Here is a 16,817-nt window from a genome sequence, read left to right on the forward strand (position 1 = left end):
CAAATCATTCCCTAAACATAAGCTGTCAAATATAAACAATATCTAACATTAATCTAACAGATCACCTAATAAAGGATGAATTCATAAAGAAGCATCTTTAAAAATAAGTAAAAAWCTGTATTTTTCTATCTTTGAACATGCTGCAGCAATGTGTAAATAATCAAATTCTGAGCTACAGGTGGTAGGGAATATAATATTGAGAACATACAGGTGTCAGAAGCATCCAAACTGTAATGATAGAAATACCCACTAATATATTGAAACACTAACACAAGGTACTACAAACTGAGTGCATCCAAGGAATATCAGCTGATACACATARTGTAGAGAGGGATGGTGGTCTGAAATGCAACAGAATCAATCTGGTCAACATAAAAGTGAAGAAAAAAAGAAAAAAACAAGTGTGTCTTGACATAGGAAAAACTTAGGAATACATTTTTGAGAAGCACATGTTATAAAAGATTAACAAAATTTCCAGAAAGTTTCATGTGCCACAGTTATGCCCAGCAACTCAGGTTTATGATGCCCCTGCTGACACAGTTTTTTATAGCAACTTAAAAAAAAAACACTTGTAAAAATGAATCATGTAGATAAAATAAAACTACTGTCAAAATTTTACATTATCTTCCACAGCCTCCTGTTTAATGGCCTGTATTATTTTCAACACACWGAAATAGCTGTGAAAAGACAAAGTTTGCCCTTAGCTGAGAACCAAGCACAACAAGGAGCAGCTGTGGCTGCAGGCATTAAAGGAAAATGTATGTCCCAAAATGTCTCTTTTATAATTGAGWCTGCTACTGTGGGTTTCTCTCTTTATCACTTGGCTTGTGCTTTTCTAGACTTTACTTTGATTCTCTCTGAACCATCTGCCTTAAATTCACTTCTGTTACCAAAACCAACACACCTGACTAACTACTTTATTTAGTTGTGAGTGTATTAAAATGACCCAGCTTAAACATTGACTCAGACAGTGCCCTATGAGCTGAATGCACACAAAATCATCCCTAGGATATTTAAGATGCATAATTTCATCTGGAAAAAGTGAGTGAAACAAAAAAATCTAAAAGCTTGTAACTATTTAAAGCACTGCCGAAACAGCAAATTTTTTTTTCAGGAACAACCAGAGAAAGTGGTTTAAATGTTAATGCATAACAAAGCATCAATCATCTGTTATTTAATGCTGAAGCTATCAGTCTGCTTAAAAATATAATAACAGTAAAATAATTAGATAAAACTGCTTTTTCATCTTAATAAAAACACAGTTTACCTTTTATGTACTGTTTCTTTCTAATTGTAACTGGATGTTTAGAGATACCTTGAATGTTCTACAAACAGGAAGAATAAAAATGCTTAGTAAGTGGAAGTTTATGAAAACATGTTTATGAAATTTATTACCAGCATAAAAGCATCAGTGATACTAGCGTCAACAAGTTTTTCCATATAATAAGTAAGATTACCCACTTTGCCTTTCAAAGGAATCTTCATACTCTGCATCTGCAGACACTTTTSAATATTTGCTCTTTCTGAAAACTGGAAGCTTCTACGAACAATTTCTCACTGGCAGCTTTCCCAAAACCTAATCTCTGGATGCACCATAGAAGACAATTAATAATACAATAAAAATAATTTTTTTTCTTATTTTAACCTGTGTCTTTCAGATACATCTTCTGAGAAAAGATTATATGTGAATCTTGCCTGAAGGCTAAAGGAATAATCTTCAGCTTCCTGTTTTGTTTTGTTTTTCCAGTATCTATTCCTACTTTTTTGAAATGCATGATAAAATAAATAAGGGGCTCTTTATTGTCTACAGTACCTCAGTCCAGGTTAAAAACCAGAGCTGATTTTATCAACCAACATGCAGGACTAGAAACACCAGATTTTTCTTTCAAGGTCTGGGTCCATACACCTCCAGTAAAGCATGAAAGAGGCACATTACAAATCATTCCTATTATTTTGTGTCATTATGCCTCTTTATTTAGACAGGTAACACTTGAGAATGCATATCAAGCTCTGATTTTGTCATTACATGTAATTAATTTGCAAGTGGCTCAGGAATTAGATGAACATACTGGTATTATGTAATACTGGGAATTCAGGGGGYTGGAATAGTGCTATATAATTTCCAAATCAGAATGATCATTTTCCATGCAATTTTGAACTCCAAAATTGTTATTTTAATCTTAAGAGGGATGTAATCAGACAGCAAAAGCTCTTGAAAATTAAAGCAGAAGAACAAAAGCCTCAAACCACAACAGTARGGGTGGTACTAAGACCAGAAGTGATAAAGATGTACAATTACATATATCAAAGTTTAACACCTGACACAGCACCATACAGAGAGAGAGAGATGGGAGAACTAGTGCTTGTTGATATGAATAATATGCAGTTTAAGTGGCCATGGAAACTAGTAGATCCTCAGAAATTCAGCCAATTTAGTCCTTTATTATGTACCTGGACATGAATAAATGTGGGAGCCTAATTTTAAACACATTAAAAAACATTTTAATTCTGACTTACAGAACGATTCTAATGGTAGAGGATGTAGATGAACTTTTCATTCGACTCTACACAGGTATTGTGACATGTACTTAATCAGGTAATTCCCAGCACAGGTTAGAATTGTTTATAGTTACTCTCAGATATTTTCCCTTGTCTCATTAGCTTCAAAATCCTCAAGAATAAAAAAAAGTATTCAGAATCTCTCTGCGATGTAAAAATAAATCACCATATTGCTATCTTGTTTTCATTGAGAGCATATGYACAAAGTCTGCTTTCAATGCAATTTTAATAGTGTTACTAATAATTTTGGAAAACACAAGTAAGTAATTGCAAGTGCAAAATGTCTTTTCACTTGTAAATTATTTAGCTCGTAATTTGAATGAATCTTCAGAAAAGAGGTAACTCAAGAAACATAAGAAGTCATAATGCTCATGTTTAAGATATTGGAACAGTTTAACACATGCCTCTCATYTAACATTAGATTAATTCATTTTRGGCAAGTCATWGGTCTAAACWGGCAGTGYACAATCCCTCTATAGCCAGCAAAAMCAGGAATCTCCAGTGGGTAGTTCAGCCTAYCTGTTTAAGATACATATTAACAAGTTGTCCTAAGGCTCACCTGGAAGTGATTTATTCTAAGATTTAGATCATCAAAGTTGATGAGATAAATTTACTCGAGATATTTACAGGCATAGAGAAATAAGGAGACAATCTCACAGGAGTCTTCCAAACAGCAGGATTTCCTCTGCTTGAGTCAGGTGACTGTTTCATCATATCAGAAGTGGAAAATTAAGGTGGCTTGGACAAATGATCATCACCACCCTCAACTATGTAACACAGCCCATATTTTTGCTTTTATGTGTAYGTTTCAAGTATTTCTGCAAAACTTTCAGAGATACAATCAGAGATGTGACTGTTCTCCCTTACTGTTAGAAAAGGGTRTCCACATCTTGCTAGAAGTCACAGAGAAATATAATTGCTTCTCTGAAAAATCATGTTCCAACAGACAAGAAGGAATACTTGAAACAGTGTGGTGGAAGTTAACTATTAGAATACTTCATTTCTGAGTGAGGGTAAAACAAAGGTTAAGCTATTCTAGTAGATGATTAACAAGAAAACCCTAGCATTTTTTTAATTAAAAAATTATAAAAACAACACSATAATTTGAAATTAATTTCCAGAGGTTTGAACTGATACAAGGATAGATGAAGCCAAGGTCCCAGTTTCAATATGTTTGAAAGGCTGTGATGATCAGGAGAGTTTTCTGAAGAAAGCAACTGTCACTCCTATCTTCCATGAGACTAAGAAGATGCAGAAAACTACAGGCCAATGAACTTCTCCTCAGTTCCCAGGAAGATGACAGCAGAAATAATTCTAGAAAACATCTGCAAACATATTAAAGTCAAGTAGATGATCTGAATGGATCAGCATGGATTTAGAACAGGGAAATCATGTTTAAGCAATGACAGCTTTGTACAATGCAGTAACCAGCTCTGTGGATGCAGGGAGAGCAGCAGATGTTGTTTACCTTGACTCCAGCAAGGCTTTCAAAACACTCACTCRTAAAAGCCTCTGAGAAGCTGATGAAGTACAAGTTAGATAAGTGGACAGTGAGGTGGACTGAAACCTGGCTGAACTGCAGATCCAAAGGGCTTTGGCGAGTGGCACATAGATCAGCTGGAGGTCAGGCACAGCTGGAGCACCCCAGRGGCAAACACTGCCCAACACCTCCATTTACAACCAGGCTGATGCAATCTCAGCGACATGGCAGGCAATCCAAAACCCCACAGAGTGCTGATATGTCAGGTAAGTCATTCAGAGGGATCTCAGCATCTGAAGAAACGGCCTATCAGGGTCCCACAGAGTTCACTCTGGAAAGCAGCTTTGCAGAAAACAACCTGTCGATTGTGGTGAAGAATAAGTTGAACATGAACCAGCAATGAGCCTCTGTACCCAGTAAGACCAACAGCATCCCGGGCTGCATCAGCAAGAGCATCACCAGCAGGCCAAGAGACACAACCCTTGTCTCTACTCAGAATGACTGATGGGAGTATCTAATGAAGATGGAGCCAGGTTCTTCTCACTGATGCCCAATGACAGGACAAAAGGTGAGAATCAGAAACCATTACAAGAATTTCCGTTTGAATACAAGAAAAACTTTTCTACTGTGACAGTAGAACACTGAAACAGGCTGCCCAGAGAAGTTYCAAAACCTCCATCMTTGGAGATAGTMAAACCCTCCAAGATATGGTCCTAAGAAACTTGCTGTAGCRCCCTTTTCTGGACAAACTCCAGCCCCTCAATGCTTTTCTTGTCATGAGGGACCCGAAACTGAACACAGGATTTGAGGTGTGGCCTCACCAATGCTGAGTACAGAGGGACAATCACTGTCCTGGTCCTGCTGGAYACCATTGCTGACACAGGCCCAGTGCCATTGGCCTTCTTGRCCACTTGGGCCCACCTAGTTCATGGTCAGCTGCTGTCAACCAGCAGTGGAAGGACCAGTGGTCCTTTTCCACTGAGCAGTTTTCCAGCCATGCTGCTCCCAGCCTGTAGCGCTGTAAAGCCCTTCCTCCACCTCGTCTCCACCAGGTATGAAATGATTAAAGACACAGTTTGGCAATATAGTTTAAAAAAGAAAGTGTTTAAAAAATAYCGAATCCGATCTGCGCTAAAGTCACTTTGGATATGACAAACACAGACTGGTTGTCTTTTTCCTGGTGTCCAATGCTGACACCTTACTTCGGCAATGGAACTGCCACAGTGGGACATCACACTCCATCAATTCATCACCTCTTTTACAATTTCAGTTACTTGACACATTTTCCCAGCATCTAGATGGCTGCTGCATGACTGTTTTTTAGTTAAACTCTTTAGAAGACATCATGCTGAAAAAGCAGGCATGGCAGAAAAAAAAGATAATCTTACTAGGAACACTAGATCAGAACTGTACACATTGAAAAATAGACTGCTTATTTCTTTCCACCTACTTCTAYAATCTCATTTTTGCCACTATAATCCATCCTAACTGACAATCCTGATGTATCCTAACTCTAGTGTTCTCATACACTAGAAACTTGTTTTGTTGGTTCTGAAAACACCTCAATTAAAAGCTGTTTTACTTCTGTCTGTTGTTTCAAACAACAACATTGAGATTCCTGCCTATGCTGTTGCTTCTGCACACAGAGCCACTCAGAAGCAATGACAGACTTCAGTTTGGCAGGGAGACTCAGAGCTGATGGACTCTGGATGTCTCTCTTAAAGCCTCACAAACACAGCTTCAAGCCTTGAAAAAATACCCTAATCTGTAAGGAAAGTCACTGTATCCAAGGGGAATAGAATTACCAGTGAAACAATACCTAATCAACATCAAACAAATAGACGGTTTCCCAGTTTTATGAGTTTCTTCTCAGTCAGATATACTCTGTTGAGCTTTCGAGCTAAATTTTGGTAGCCAAAATTCTACACCTACATTCACCATTGATTTTTTATACTTTCCTAGATTAAAACCAGTATGTTATTTTGGTTCTTTCCAAGGACTACAGTATACAGACACATATTGGATACACTGCTTTTGAAGACAGTGTAGTTAGACTTCACCTAATCACAGAGGATGGCAGTGCATTTTAATTATTTCTTACTCTACATCAAGTAGGGTTGTTGACATTTCCTATGTTATTTCCTATGTTAYAATTCTCCTCTCAGTTTTTTATCTGGATTCGGCTAACCCATCCATCTCTCTTCCTCCCCATTTACATTTTCAGTAGCATAAATTGCTATTTTTAACAAGTAACCTCAGTCAACCCCAGTGACTCTCAGAATAGACATCTATGTATGTATACAAAAGCATCAGTAGCTATATGCTTTTTTTGAAACTAGAATAAGGCTTGTTAATCTKTAACTATCCAGATCTGCATTTCTAAACTGCTATGGAACGTGTCAGTCTCAAGACCTACAAACTGCAGGGAGAGGAGCAAATGTTACAGGCAGTTACTAAAATAAATGCAWATGCACAGAGGTGGCTGCTGACTATTCTGTGGGCATTTGATTGTGACTAATTCCCCCACTGTTCTAAGGCCTCACTTAAAAATAAGAATGGAGACAAAAAGATAACAGTATCCATTCATAAACATATACAGGATGGATGTGTCATGARGGAAGTTAAAAAATAGCCAAGGAGTTAGACCAAACAAGATACAATGAAGAAGTTAGACCAGGTAAAGTTATCACATACATATCCTTTGATGTTGTGACTAATCCACCTGCTGTTAGTGAGACACAATGCCAAACACTAGAGCAAAAGAAAGGAATTAATTATTTTTTTTACAGTGGCTACCAGTGTCAACAAATAGCAAAAACTAATTGCATTTCTTGTAAGCAATAAAATTTACTGGGACTGTGATCTKGTTAGATTTAATTACTCTAATAGCTGTTGCTTCAGGAAACCAACTATTTCTTCATACTTGGGAAATACACAGATTTTCTTTTCCATTTGAAACAAGTTCAGAGCAGCAAAATTCTAATTTATCTAATAAAATGTAGCACTCCAGAAAAAAACTGAAGCATTATAAGCCAAAAGCTTCTGGAGTTTCTCTTAGTAACTTATTCCCCAGAAAGTTTATTAAAATAATTAGGCCACAACTATTCTCTTTGAACAAGAACTMGGCTTTACACAATGAAACACAAAGTAAGCTTTTAAATCCATGGCATCTGTTTAATGACTAGCATTGTAATACTTTTGGAGCAGCAGTAAGACTTGGGTCTGTAAGACCAGAATTCATTACAATGATAATAGATAGATAGATAGATAGATAGATAGATAGATAGATAGATAGATAGATAGATAGATAGATAGATAGATAGATGACAACTCCTTTGAGCTTCGTATTCTAAATTTTAATTGCTTTTTTTTTCTCTTGTTATTCTTTAATTTTTCCCTGTTTATTTGTTTTATCAAAATTTTTCCACTCCTTTTCCTTCTTTTTCAGTTGCCTTTTCTTGCTCTACATGGGACCAAGTGATAAATTGTATTCTCACACCTCATTGAATCAGTTAGGGAAGAAATGTAAGCAAAGGTTCAGTGAGCTGCTTCCTTAACCTTCAACACTCCAYTTGCTCTGTTGTTAAAGGCCAAAGCTATTGGACATCTAGCAAGGGAAACTGCACCCTGCCCAGAAGAGCATTTTTGTAATGCAGAACAAGCAGACTGAGTCCTGAGGGCACTGCAAGCATCAAATTCACTCAATTTATCTAGCACCTCCAAAGTTGGAGGTAACTCACTCATGAGAAATTATACAGCAAAAACAATTTAAAATAACCTTTTGGAAAATTGCCACATTTAATTATTGCCCATAGCAGCATTAATTTATACTTGTAATGGAATAAACAGCTATTTTCTGTGACATCTATATGAAACACAATTTCAAGATCATCTGAAGATGTAATTTTCAAAATATGGCATCTCAACAAACAGAGAAAATAGGAAAATGAACAAGGTCACCATAGCAATGCCAGTCTGGTATAGATGTGTACATGCATCCCTAAGCAAATCTTGACTTGTCTGCAATTGCCACCTAGTGGCTTCTGGAAAACTAAGGACATCTGTTTTTCTTGTCAAAAAACACAGAATCATACAGACTTCTGAAGAAGGATKCCTTCATTTTTGGTACTAGTTTCCAATTTTCAGCAGAGAACAATTAATCAAAGGTAARGCACTCTCCTCTTGCCTTACCCAGCAGCAAAGAATTATCAAGGTTTTAGATGTCAGACAAGCAGGAAACTTAGAAGCAAGTCATCCCATTCCTACAAGATTGATCAGCTAYGAAAGATGTGAATTCAAGGGAAGGAAAAAAGGGCAACCAAATTTAGTGACTTCTTACTTCAGAGAGTAGGCCCTAAGAATAGCGTGTTTGATTTTCTACAACTAATTATCTTTCTGCCATATTCCCTGAACTTTAGACCTAGCAGTGAGCTCAGGTAATAAAAATACAGYAGAACATGAAAAAGGATTTGATGARTGATTTTTAAAATYAAAAMMCCCTTTTCTTTTATTCATTGATTTAGCATGKTCTGTGACAAACTATTTTGTCAAATCATGGGCTCATCCTAGATTCTAGGCTACATACGGACAGATTACTAACCCTTGCACAGCAAGCAAGGGTGTTTGTACAGACACAGCTCTTTGCATCTTTCAAGAGACAAAGACTATTTTTGTTTCACATATATAAACTGTCTAAATTTTATTACTTATTGAATCTCATTTTCCTGGAAGAAAATTATACGCAGAATACTAGCTCTGTTACACTAAYATTCATTAATATGGGAAGCTCAAGACTCTGGGATGAACTCCAAAAAGATACGACTTGGTTTTGGCAAAAAAACCCCAAATGCTAAGGTATAGAGATAACAACCCTTTGAGTGGCAACTGGAGCTAGTAAATATTGTATAGTTGTAGATTAGCTGAATATTATAGCTTTAAAGTAAACAGAGTCAAGGGAATAATGTCCAAAGGTACAAATAACAGACCTTTAACCACATAAAAAAAAATCACAAGATTTCCAGGCTGGAGGAATTTAGAATTAAAAGAAAAGATGTAACAGTTGTTTTATGGAAAGGGTAAAATTTAGCATCTCAAACAAGATTGTTCCACATACTGAGGAATTTACTGAGCATCTGTTAGCAGGGAATTCCTCTTAAAAGGCTGTGAACAGGAGGCTGATTGAAGGAGTTAAAAGAAACCTAAATAAGCAATGTCTCTTTCTTTGCTCACAGTGAGGAAAGGACAGTTCCTGACTTGATAGAAGTGGTCCTCAACTCTAAGTTCCCTRGAGTCAGAGCCAGCAGATGAGCATGTTTTAATGGGAGAACTAAGGACAACAAAGCCACATGGGAGTCAGCAAGATCACTTGTGTCCTATTCTGTTCCTCTTCAGCAACCCTTATATGAACCACTATTCTTTTTTCCACTGTTGTTCCCAACTTGAKAGAGTACATCCATCTCCAAAACTGCATGTAATTACCTGAGACTTTATGAAAGGTAGCTGAGGAAATAAAGAAACAGCAGATTTTCTACTTATTGAGACAGAAATTAAAAAAAAAAATGTCAGCAGAGAAAGATGAATATAACAGGAATGTAGAKCTACTGAGATAATTTTCCTGAATTTCTTTGGAATGGCAATGACATAGCTTTGGAAAATCATTACTGTGTGAAAACTGGACCATCCAAGATGTCTTTTTTAATCTACTTAACTTTTGATCTTCCCCTAAAAACTGCTTTTTTAAAATCATTCTTCATTTCTGTCCTCTTCATTTTTTGTCTTGTCAGACCTCTCAGATCTTTTTTTTTCTGAGATAAAAGTTGGAAGAAGATTGTACAGTAGAAGGACACTACATAGCAAAATAAACAAATATGTTTGCTCAGTTAAAACATAATGAAATCTATGCTAAGATCATAGTTAAGACAGTATTTTGTCCTTGCATAAAGGAATTCAGCTYTTAGAGAAATATAGTAACACTTCTCATTTTTAAGAGCTTGTAAGACAAGACTTAATTTGTATGTCTGAGATTTTTATTTTAATTGTCCTGTCAGAATATAAGTCTCCAAGCTTAGAGCAGTTCCTAAAGTGTATATCTAAAATAAAGTACTCCCTCTAATGGAATACTTCATATGAAAACAAAAATTCTTCAGGCACAATTTCCAAAATCTTAATCAACTCACAGGAGGTTCCAACAGAAATCCTGATAGCAAATAGGCAGACAGATATTTAAACTAATATGAGGATCACATATGTATTTGTGCACATGCTGAAGATTAAATCTGAGCAACTGTCTAACAGATGAGGCCAATGAAAATGAGCTCAGCAGGACATGGGCTCCATGAAMCTCCTCAGAGCTCACAGAGGCACAGTGACTGTGACCAGTGGAGACATCAGAGGATGCTGCATATGCCAACCTCAGGCGTAAGAAAAATGCCCAGCCAGGAAATGAAATGTGAGTGGATAAACAGTAGCAGAACAAAGATTGTGATAGATTACAACTGAATGGCACTGTTTCTTGTAACTTAACACCTGCTAACTCTGGTTTTRAACTATTCTCAAATTACATGGAATCAGGCTTAATACAGTTCCAAGAAACACAACCAAGTGTGTAGATTAACTTCTGTACCAGAAAACTTCAAGTGACAGATATTACTATAATTACTACACTTTAAAATACATTTGAATTTGTAAGGTAGTGAAAGCTACATTAATCAAAACAAGTTTTTTTTTAGCAAGGATGATGCTAATTTTGATTCTTGTTAGCTCTGTCCTCYAATCCATTCACTCTATAGAGAAAAATACCCTGGCAGTAGAACTAGTTGTATTCCAAGATGAATTTCTAAAACATGATCATAGTTTTGGCTTTTACCTGCAGMATTCCCAAAACATTGCTGGCAAAGGCCCTTTAAAGGATAAAATGAATCAGCATATAATCAACTACCTTAACAATGCCCACTCAACAGCAGTAAATGCTCAAGTGCTGACAATTTAATTTATATGGACTGGATTGAAACATACTCTTCTAATTTTAAAGAAACAAGGGGAAGCATGCAGTGCTGTCATCTCTCCAGCACAGAAAAATTTTAGAGGAAATTTTTTTCTTCCATTTCTACAAATCTAAGCTTCTCTGAGAATTTCTTCTGCAAGAAACCAAAGGAGAGTGAAGGAGGAATTCAGCCTCCATAGTCAATATTTCATAATGTGCTAAAAATACTTAGGCTGATATTTTTCCAGGTTGTATAGAATTTTTCATTTTTGAGCTGTCAATTTTAATTGCTCTGTTTATTTCTGTGCTTATGTTTAGCTTGCAGAAGAAGTAATGACAGACTATCTTATCCTGCACAAATAAAATGCAAGTATCTTTAATGTCATAGCTTCATAGAAGCAGATTTATACTAGCTGCACATTACCTTTCTTTAAATAACACACAGAACAATTATACATATAAAGATAATCCCAAACACAAGAGAACTGAACAGGATTTAACTGCTTGTTTCTACAGAATTGCAGCCCAGATGATKCTACAATCTTTACTGAGCCAAATTATGCTTAAAATGTTGTCCTTGCATTGGATACACCACATTCACCATGAGATAAATTAATCTACACAAATCAGGAGCATTACAGCAGAGAATGTCAAAGATGTGCATATATCATAGAAAAGGACACTGTGTACTCCAGATGCTGAGACAAAAAAGGTATTTAATGAAGAAACCTTGTTTCTGCATTTGGGTAACAAATCAACACAATGATGTTTTAGAGCATCAGRTATGAGTGCCGTTATATGACAAACAGTGACTTTCCATATTATAGTTGCTGCACTAATACCTAAGAACATTCTACTGCATTGTTAAGGTGGTGTAAAATTTCATCCTGAACATAATTGGATCAAAGTCTTGTCAACATGCCCATTCACTCATTTTTAAGTACAATTTTCCTGTCATAAAACATCAACTGTGATAAGTGACAAAGAGGAAATAGAGAACTTCTCTCTCCAACACTGTAAATATGGCTTCCTGAGGCCTTCACTAAGATTTATTTCTAAAAAAACTAAGCAACAACAAGAGAGACTACAAAAAAATTAAATCTCTACTTATAAAATGAGATACTATTTTAGTGCTATTAGTGCAGTCATAATCACCATATGACTCAAGAGTATTGGAATAAACATACTGAAAAGAAACATGGCACAAAAATATGTTCTGAATGCAAAAGATGCTCAGAGAACACCAACTAACCACAACAATCAGCATGTGCACTCTGGCTTTCTCTAACAGCACGTCAGCTCATCTGAGTGACAGGGGTTTGCACTGACTAGAAGACACAATATTAAATTGTTTTAATTCAARGACCCAAGAAAACACAGACACATTCTTGTATATGTTGAGACAACATACCTTGTTTTAAGCAAAACCCACATTAGAGAATAATTATCTAAAAACGATTTTGTTAGCCTAGATGGCATTATAGAGGACTTTCACATCCCTGCTCCCAGACTTGGTGTCTGGCTCCTCACATTGCTTCAGCCTCTGCCAAACCTTCTAAAAGCTGTGAAAGAAAGGGGCAGGGATAAAACAAGACACCACAGAATCTCATCACTATTGGAACACCTTGCAGAACATCCTGTTCCTGCTGGAATCCAATTGTGGCCACAGATTTCAAACTTTCAGAAAGAATATTCATAGTATCACACATCAGCCTGTAGCCTTAATGATGCCTTGAACAAAATGCCTGAAATTTGAGAGCTGTTACAATAGCATTGGTAGCACGAGTCTGTCAGACCATCCTGCTAGGAGGGCACATGTGGGGATGCTGAGATGTAAAACCTATTGGGATACTGCTACAAACAGGCAGCATCTCATCCACACTKTCCAGAAATGATCCCAAAACTATGCCAAACACATTTCCATTTTATCTCAGAAAAATTAGTCTATTCACTCCAAAAAAACCACCCAGAGGGAAAATAACAGAGATACAGTACAGATAATCAGCAATACTGGTTTGCTAAGTTAATTGACAGAACAGACTCATTTTGGATGGCAATTGCTCAGAGGGGCCTCTACTTCAAGGGATTGTCTCTCCCCTTGAATGAAAACCAGATGGATAATTTATTATTCATATTCCAAACACGACTTGCAATACAAATTTTTAATAAACAGGCATGCAATTCTCTATTGTGCATTCACAATAGATCTTATATCTATTGAAGAGACTGAGATATATTCAGTATTTCAGGTTCTTTATGATCCTTCCTTATGCATGTTAACATTCAATATGCCCTAAATAGTTTCCCATTCAAATCACATTCCTGATTTCCAAACGATAGGCTAACATGTTTCTTTAATAGGTTAAAATATTTTATTTCTTTTTCTTTTGGGAAAGCTGTAAAACATGTTTCCTGAGGAAAAACAGAAATTCTTTTTTTTTTTTTCAGTTGCTCCAAGAAGGTAAAAATTTTTATTTATCCTCAGCATAATTTTTTGTTACTAAAAGGAGGGAATGCTCCCTGAAGCCCACTACTTTATGCTTTTTAGTTTAATGATACAAACATCTTCTGAAGTAGAGAAGCATAAACTCATTAGCAGCATTTCAGTTCTCTCTACTGCAGAAGCCTGGAGGAAAGAAACCTTAACACAGAATATCTGATTCTAGCACCGGAATTTACATCTTAAACCAAATTACAACATTCAATTTTATGCAATCTTTATATCTCAAGTTAGGATTTCTTTCTTTTCATTCTGAAAGGGCCTTGATCTTAATTTGCTTTATGCTTTTCCACTTGTGTCTTGACTTATTTCTGCCATAAAACATGAGAGACTGAAAAGAGATATTTCCAGGTAGGTTTGGAGAACATAAACAAGCTTTTATGAAGGTCATAAATATATTTAATAGAAAAGTTGTGTATGAGCAATATAATAAAAGAACATCTTAATGTAGACAAGACTACTATAATCATACAAAATTATTTGAAAGTAACGAATTAAAATAATAAACCTTATTAAATTCCCCTAATAGTCAAAAGCAATACAGCAAATAGCAATAATATAGCAATAAGGAAAAAAAAACTAGCCCATGGGTACATTACAAAATAATTTGACTGAAGAATTGTAGGGTTTATATTTATTTTTAGGTTTCAGATACTCAGGTTCTCCAAGAGCAGCAAATAGACACCTACAATGCAGTAACAGCAAGATCAAATATCTCCCTGTTCAATGATGTRCTACATTAACACTTGGATATTTGTGAAAAACACATGATTTATACAGCACACATATTGTAGAAGAAACAAAATGAGAAGAAATGAAGTGCACAGTGTAATYAAAATAGATGAACACATGGAGAGCTACTGAAGTTCTGCTAAGAAACCTCCTCTAAGTTGCTACAACACAAAAGTCATAAAAATTCATGTGAATAAACTTATCTATTGAGAAAAACCCACATAAAGCCAAAAATACACATCATCCATCTATCAAATGTGGAACTGTCTGAAGGAAGATGACAGTAGAGTTTATCTAAAAAAGAAATTCTGCTGTGTATCTAATGTCTAGTCATTTCCCCTCAAATCTATAAGTAAATCCCTCCTGGACTCCATTAAATGCCTTAAAGGACAGAGGACAGATAGATCCATTACTTTACAAAACAAAAGAAACATAAAGAAACCTTTGTCTGGAATCCCATCTCTTAGAAGCACTGCAGAATAAGGAATGTTTTTACATTTGAAATCTCACAGTATCTGATTCACACTTATCTTTTGCTTTAAGCACTTGTTAAAGCATTTTAAAACCGTTAAAAATAAATTACCTCAGCAAAAATTCAGCTAAAATTTGACATAATATCATAGTAACCGCAAAAATATCTCCAATATTTATGATTTCTGGTAAGAATCTTCTCAATCCTTTAACACTTAGCAAAGTGATTGGGCACTGCACTATATCTTCTATATCAATAAATGATTCAGAAACAGATGGTATGAGTTCCATAAGCATTTCAAACAAAAAAAGCCATGCCAATGTTTTTCCTTAGAAGGAAAAGCCAGCCTTAGGCAACCCAGGATGCTAACTTTAGCAGCCTTATTTTGAAGAAAAACAACTTTTAGGAAAAACAGTTTTCATGTCCTTTTTACTATGATGGGCCAAAGGTCACTTTGTGTTGTATGTGGTTGTTCAAGACAGCTATCTGTTCAGCTCTGACTTGGAAATGCATGTGCATCACATCAGAGGATTCAGCAAACTGTGACCTTCATGATCATCTTTTTTGTTCTCCCATCACTTCCTCCCATCTGGATGCATGAGAAGCGAGAGCAGCACTAACACTTCCCCATTCTGCTGTTAATTCAGAATCCTAAACACTGATTTTTACTCAGCAAAAAGCACAAGCACTTCCTATAAATTGATGACAAATCATACGGAAATATGTACAAGGGTAAGAAGATATAAATGRAACCTCAATTGTGAAGACAGGTGAAAAAAAGAGCTAAGACTGAGAGGGAACACAAAGGCCTCACCAGTCTCTACAGCCAAAAGTAAGTGTGCTCCCTAAACTCCAAGAAAAATGGGATCACTGAATACATTCAAAAATGTCCTTAAAAGACCACTTGGGGAAACCCAAGCCTGTAGCAGTTCAGAAAGTCAAAGACATATTTCAGGCACAAGTATGTACATTATAGCCTAAGATAGGAAGCACAAAGAGCCCAAGCAGCACAGCCATTTAGCAAGGCTTCCAGAGCACCAGCATGGCCTGCTCAGCCCTTTCCTGCTATGAGGCCTGAGGCCAAATTCCAGAAGAAAAGTTTCCTTTTTTTCCAAAACACCCACCTTCCAGGGCTCACTGATCTGTTACAAGGAGTGGTTCATGAACCAGGAATTCATGCCAAGGAAGTATTCAGGGTACATGCATGGCTCACAATTGCATTTCTCCACTTCAGGTAATAATATTAATTCTGATCCACAGATAACACAAAATACTCCTAAAAACAGATGTCCTACAGTAAAATACCCATAATAAGCTTTCTATGTTTACCCCCATTTAGATACATTACAACAACTGGTAGACTTGCATGAAAACAAATATTTCCTGTGTTTAAAATATGACATATTTTGTAAAAATAATATTAATTTTTCATTTCAATTAAAATCCAAACTTTTCAATAAGCTCACTTACAGGATGTTTGGCTGAAAGCCTGCCAGTCACAGTTCCTGTTTGATTCCAAGTAGAGGAAATAAATCCCTGTAATCAAGTAAAGTAAAAAGGATGAAAACACACAGCTAAATTCTATTTAATGTAACTATCAGTAATAAAAACTCACTGCAATCAGAACAATAAAATMAAAAACTGTTTAATTTTCCATGTATAAAAGTTTTTAAACTGTAAACACTGAAAGCATTTCACATCTTTTTAGGACTTTACAAACTGCTTTATATATTTCTACCTTCATCATGCATGTTCGTAGTCCATCCACATAAGTTGATTTCATCTTATGAACCTAAAATACAWAAAATTTAAAATAAATACTTATGTATAAAAATAAAGCATTTTACAAATTAAAGATCTTAATTTCCAAATGCATCTTGTTTGCAGACTTTTCTTTTTTAAAGACAGTTTTATCGTAATAAATAATAGATTTATAGACAGTAATGGCTTACCATATTCACATGAATTAGGTAAGTGCTCAGTTACAACCTAAAGCCAGGTCTTTGCAGATACTATTAAATGAACAATTGGAATTTGTTATTTTATGTTCTATATCCACAGGTCAATAAGCTGCACAAAACCCCTACACACA

General features: G+C 35.8%; 1 protein-coding gene across 1 annotated transcript in view; it reads right to left on the reverse strand.

Annotated features, from left to right (window-relative positions):
• POLN (DNA polymerase nu) overlaps window positions 1-16,817 on the reverse strand; it is an 88,464-nt gene that overhangs the window by 51,973 nt on the left and 19,674 nt on the right. The window contains exons 13-15 of the mRNA XM_057374040.1: window positions 16,464-16,517; window positions 16,196-16,261; window positions 1,268-1,325 (exon numbers count right to left, since the gene is read on the reverse strand). Of these exons, the coding sequence (XP_057230023.1) occupies window positions 1,268-1,325; window positions 16,196-16,261; window positions 16,464-16,517 (178 nt within the window). The remainder of the gene's footprint in view (window positions 1-1,267; window positions 1,326-16,195; window positions 16,262-16,463; window positions 16,518-16,817) is intronic.

This window comes from Malurus melanocephalus, unplaced genomic scaffold, assembly GCF_030028575.1.
Source record: "Malurus melanocephalus ecotype Western Australia unplaced genomic scaffold, MMel_1.1 scaffold_214, whole genome shotgun sequence".
Lineage (NCBI taxonomy): Eukaryota > Metazoa > Chordata > Aves > Passeriformes > Maluridae > Malurus > Malurus melanocephalus.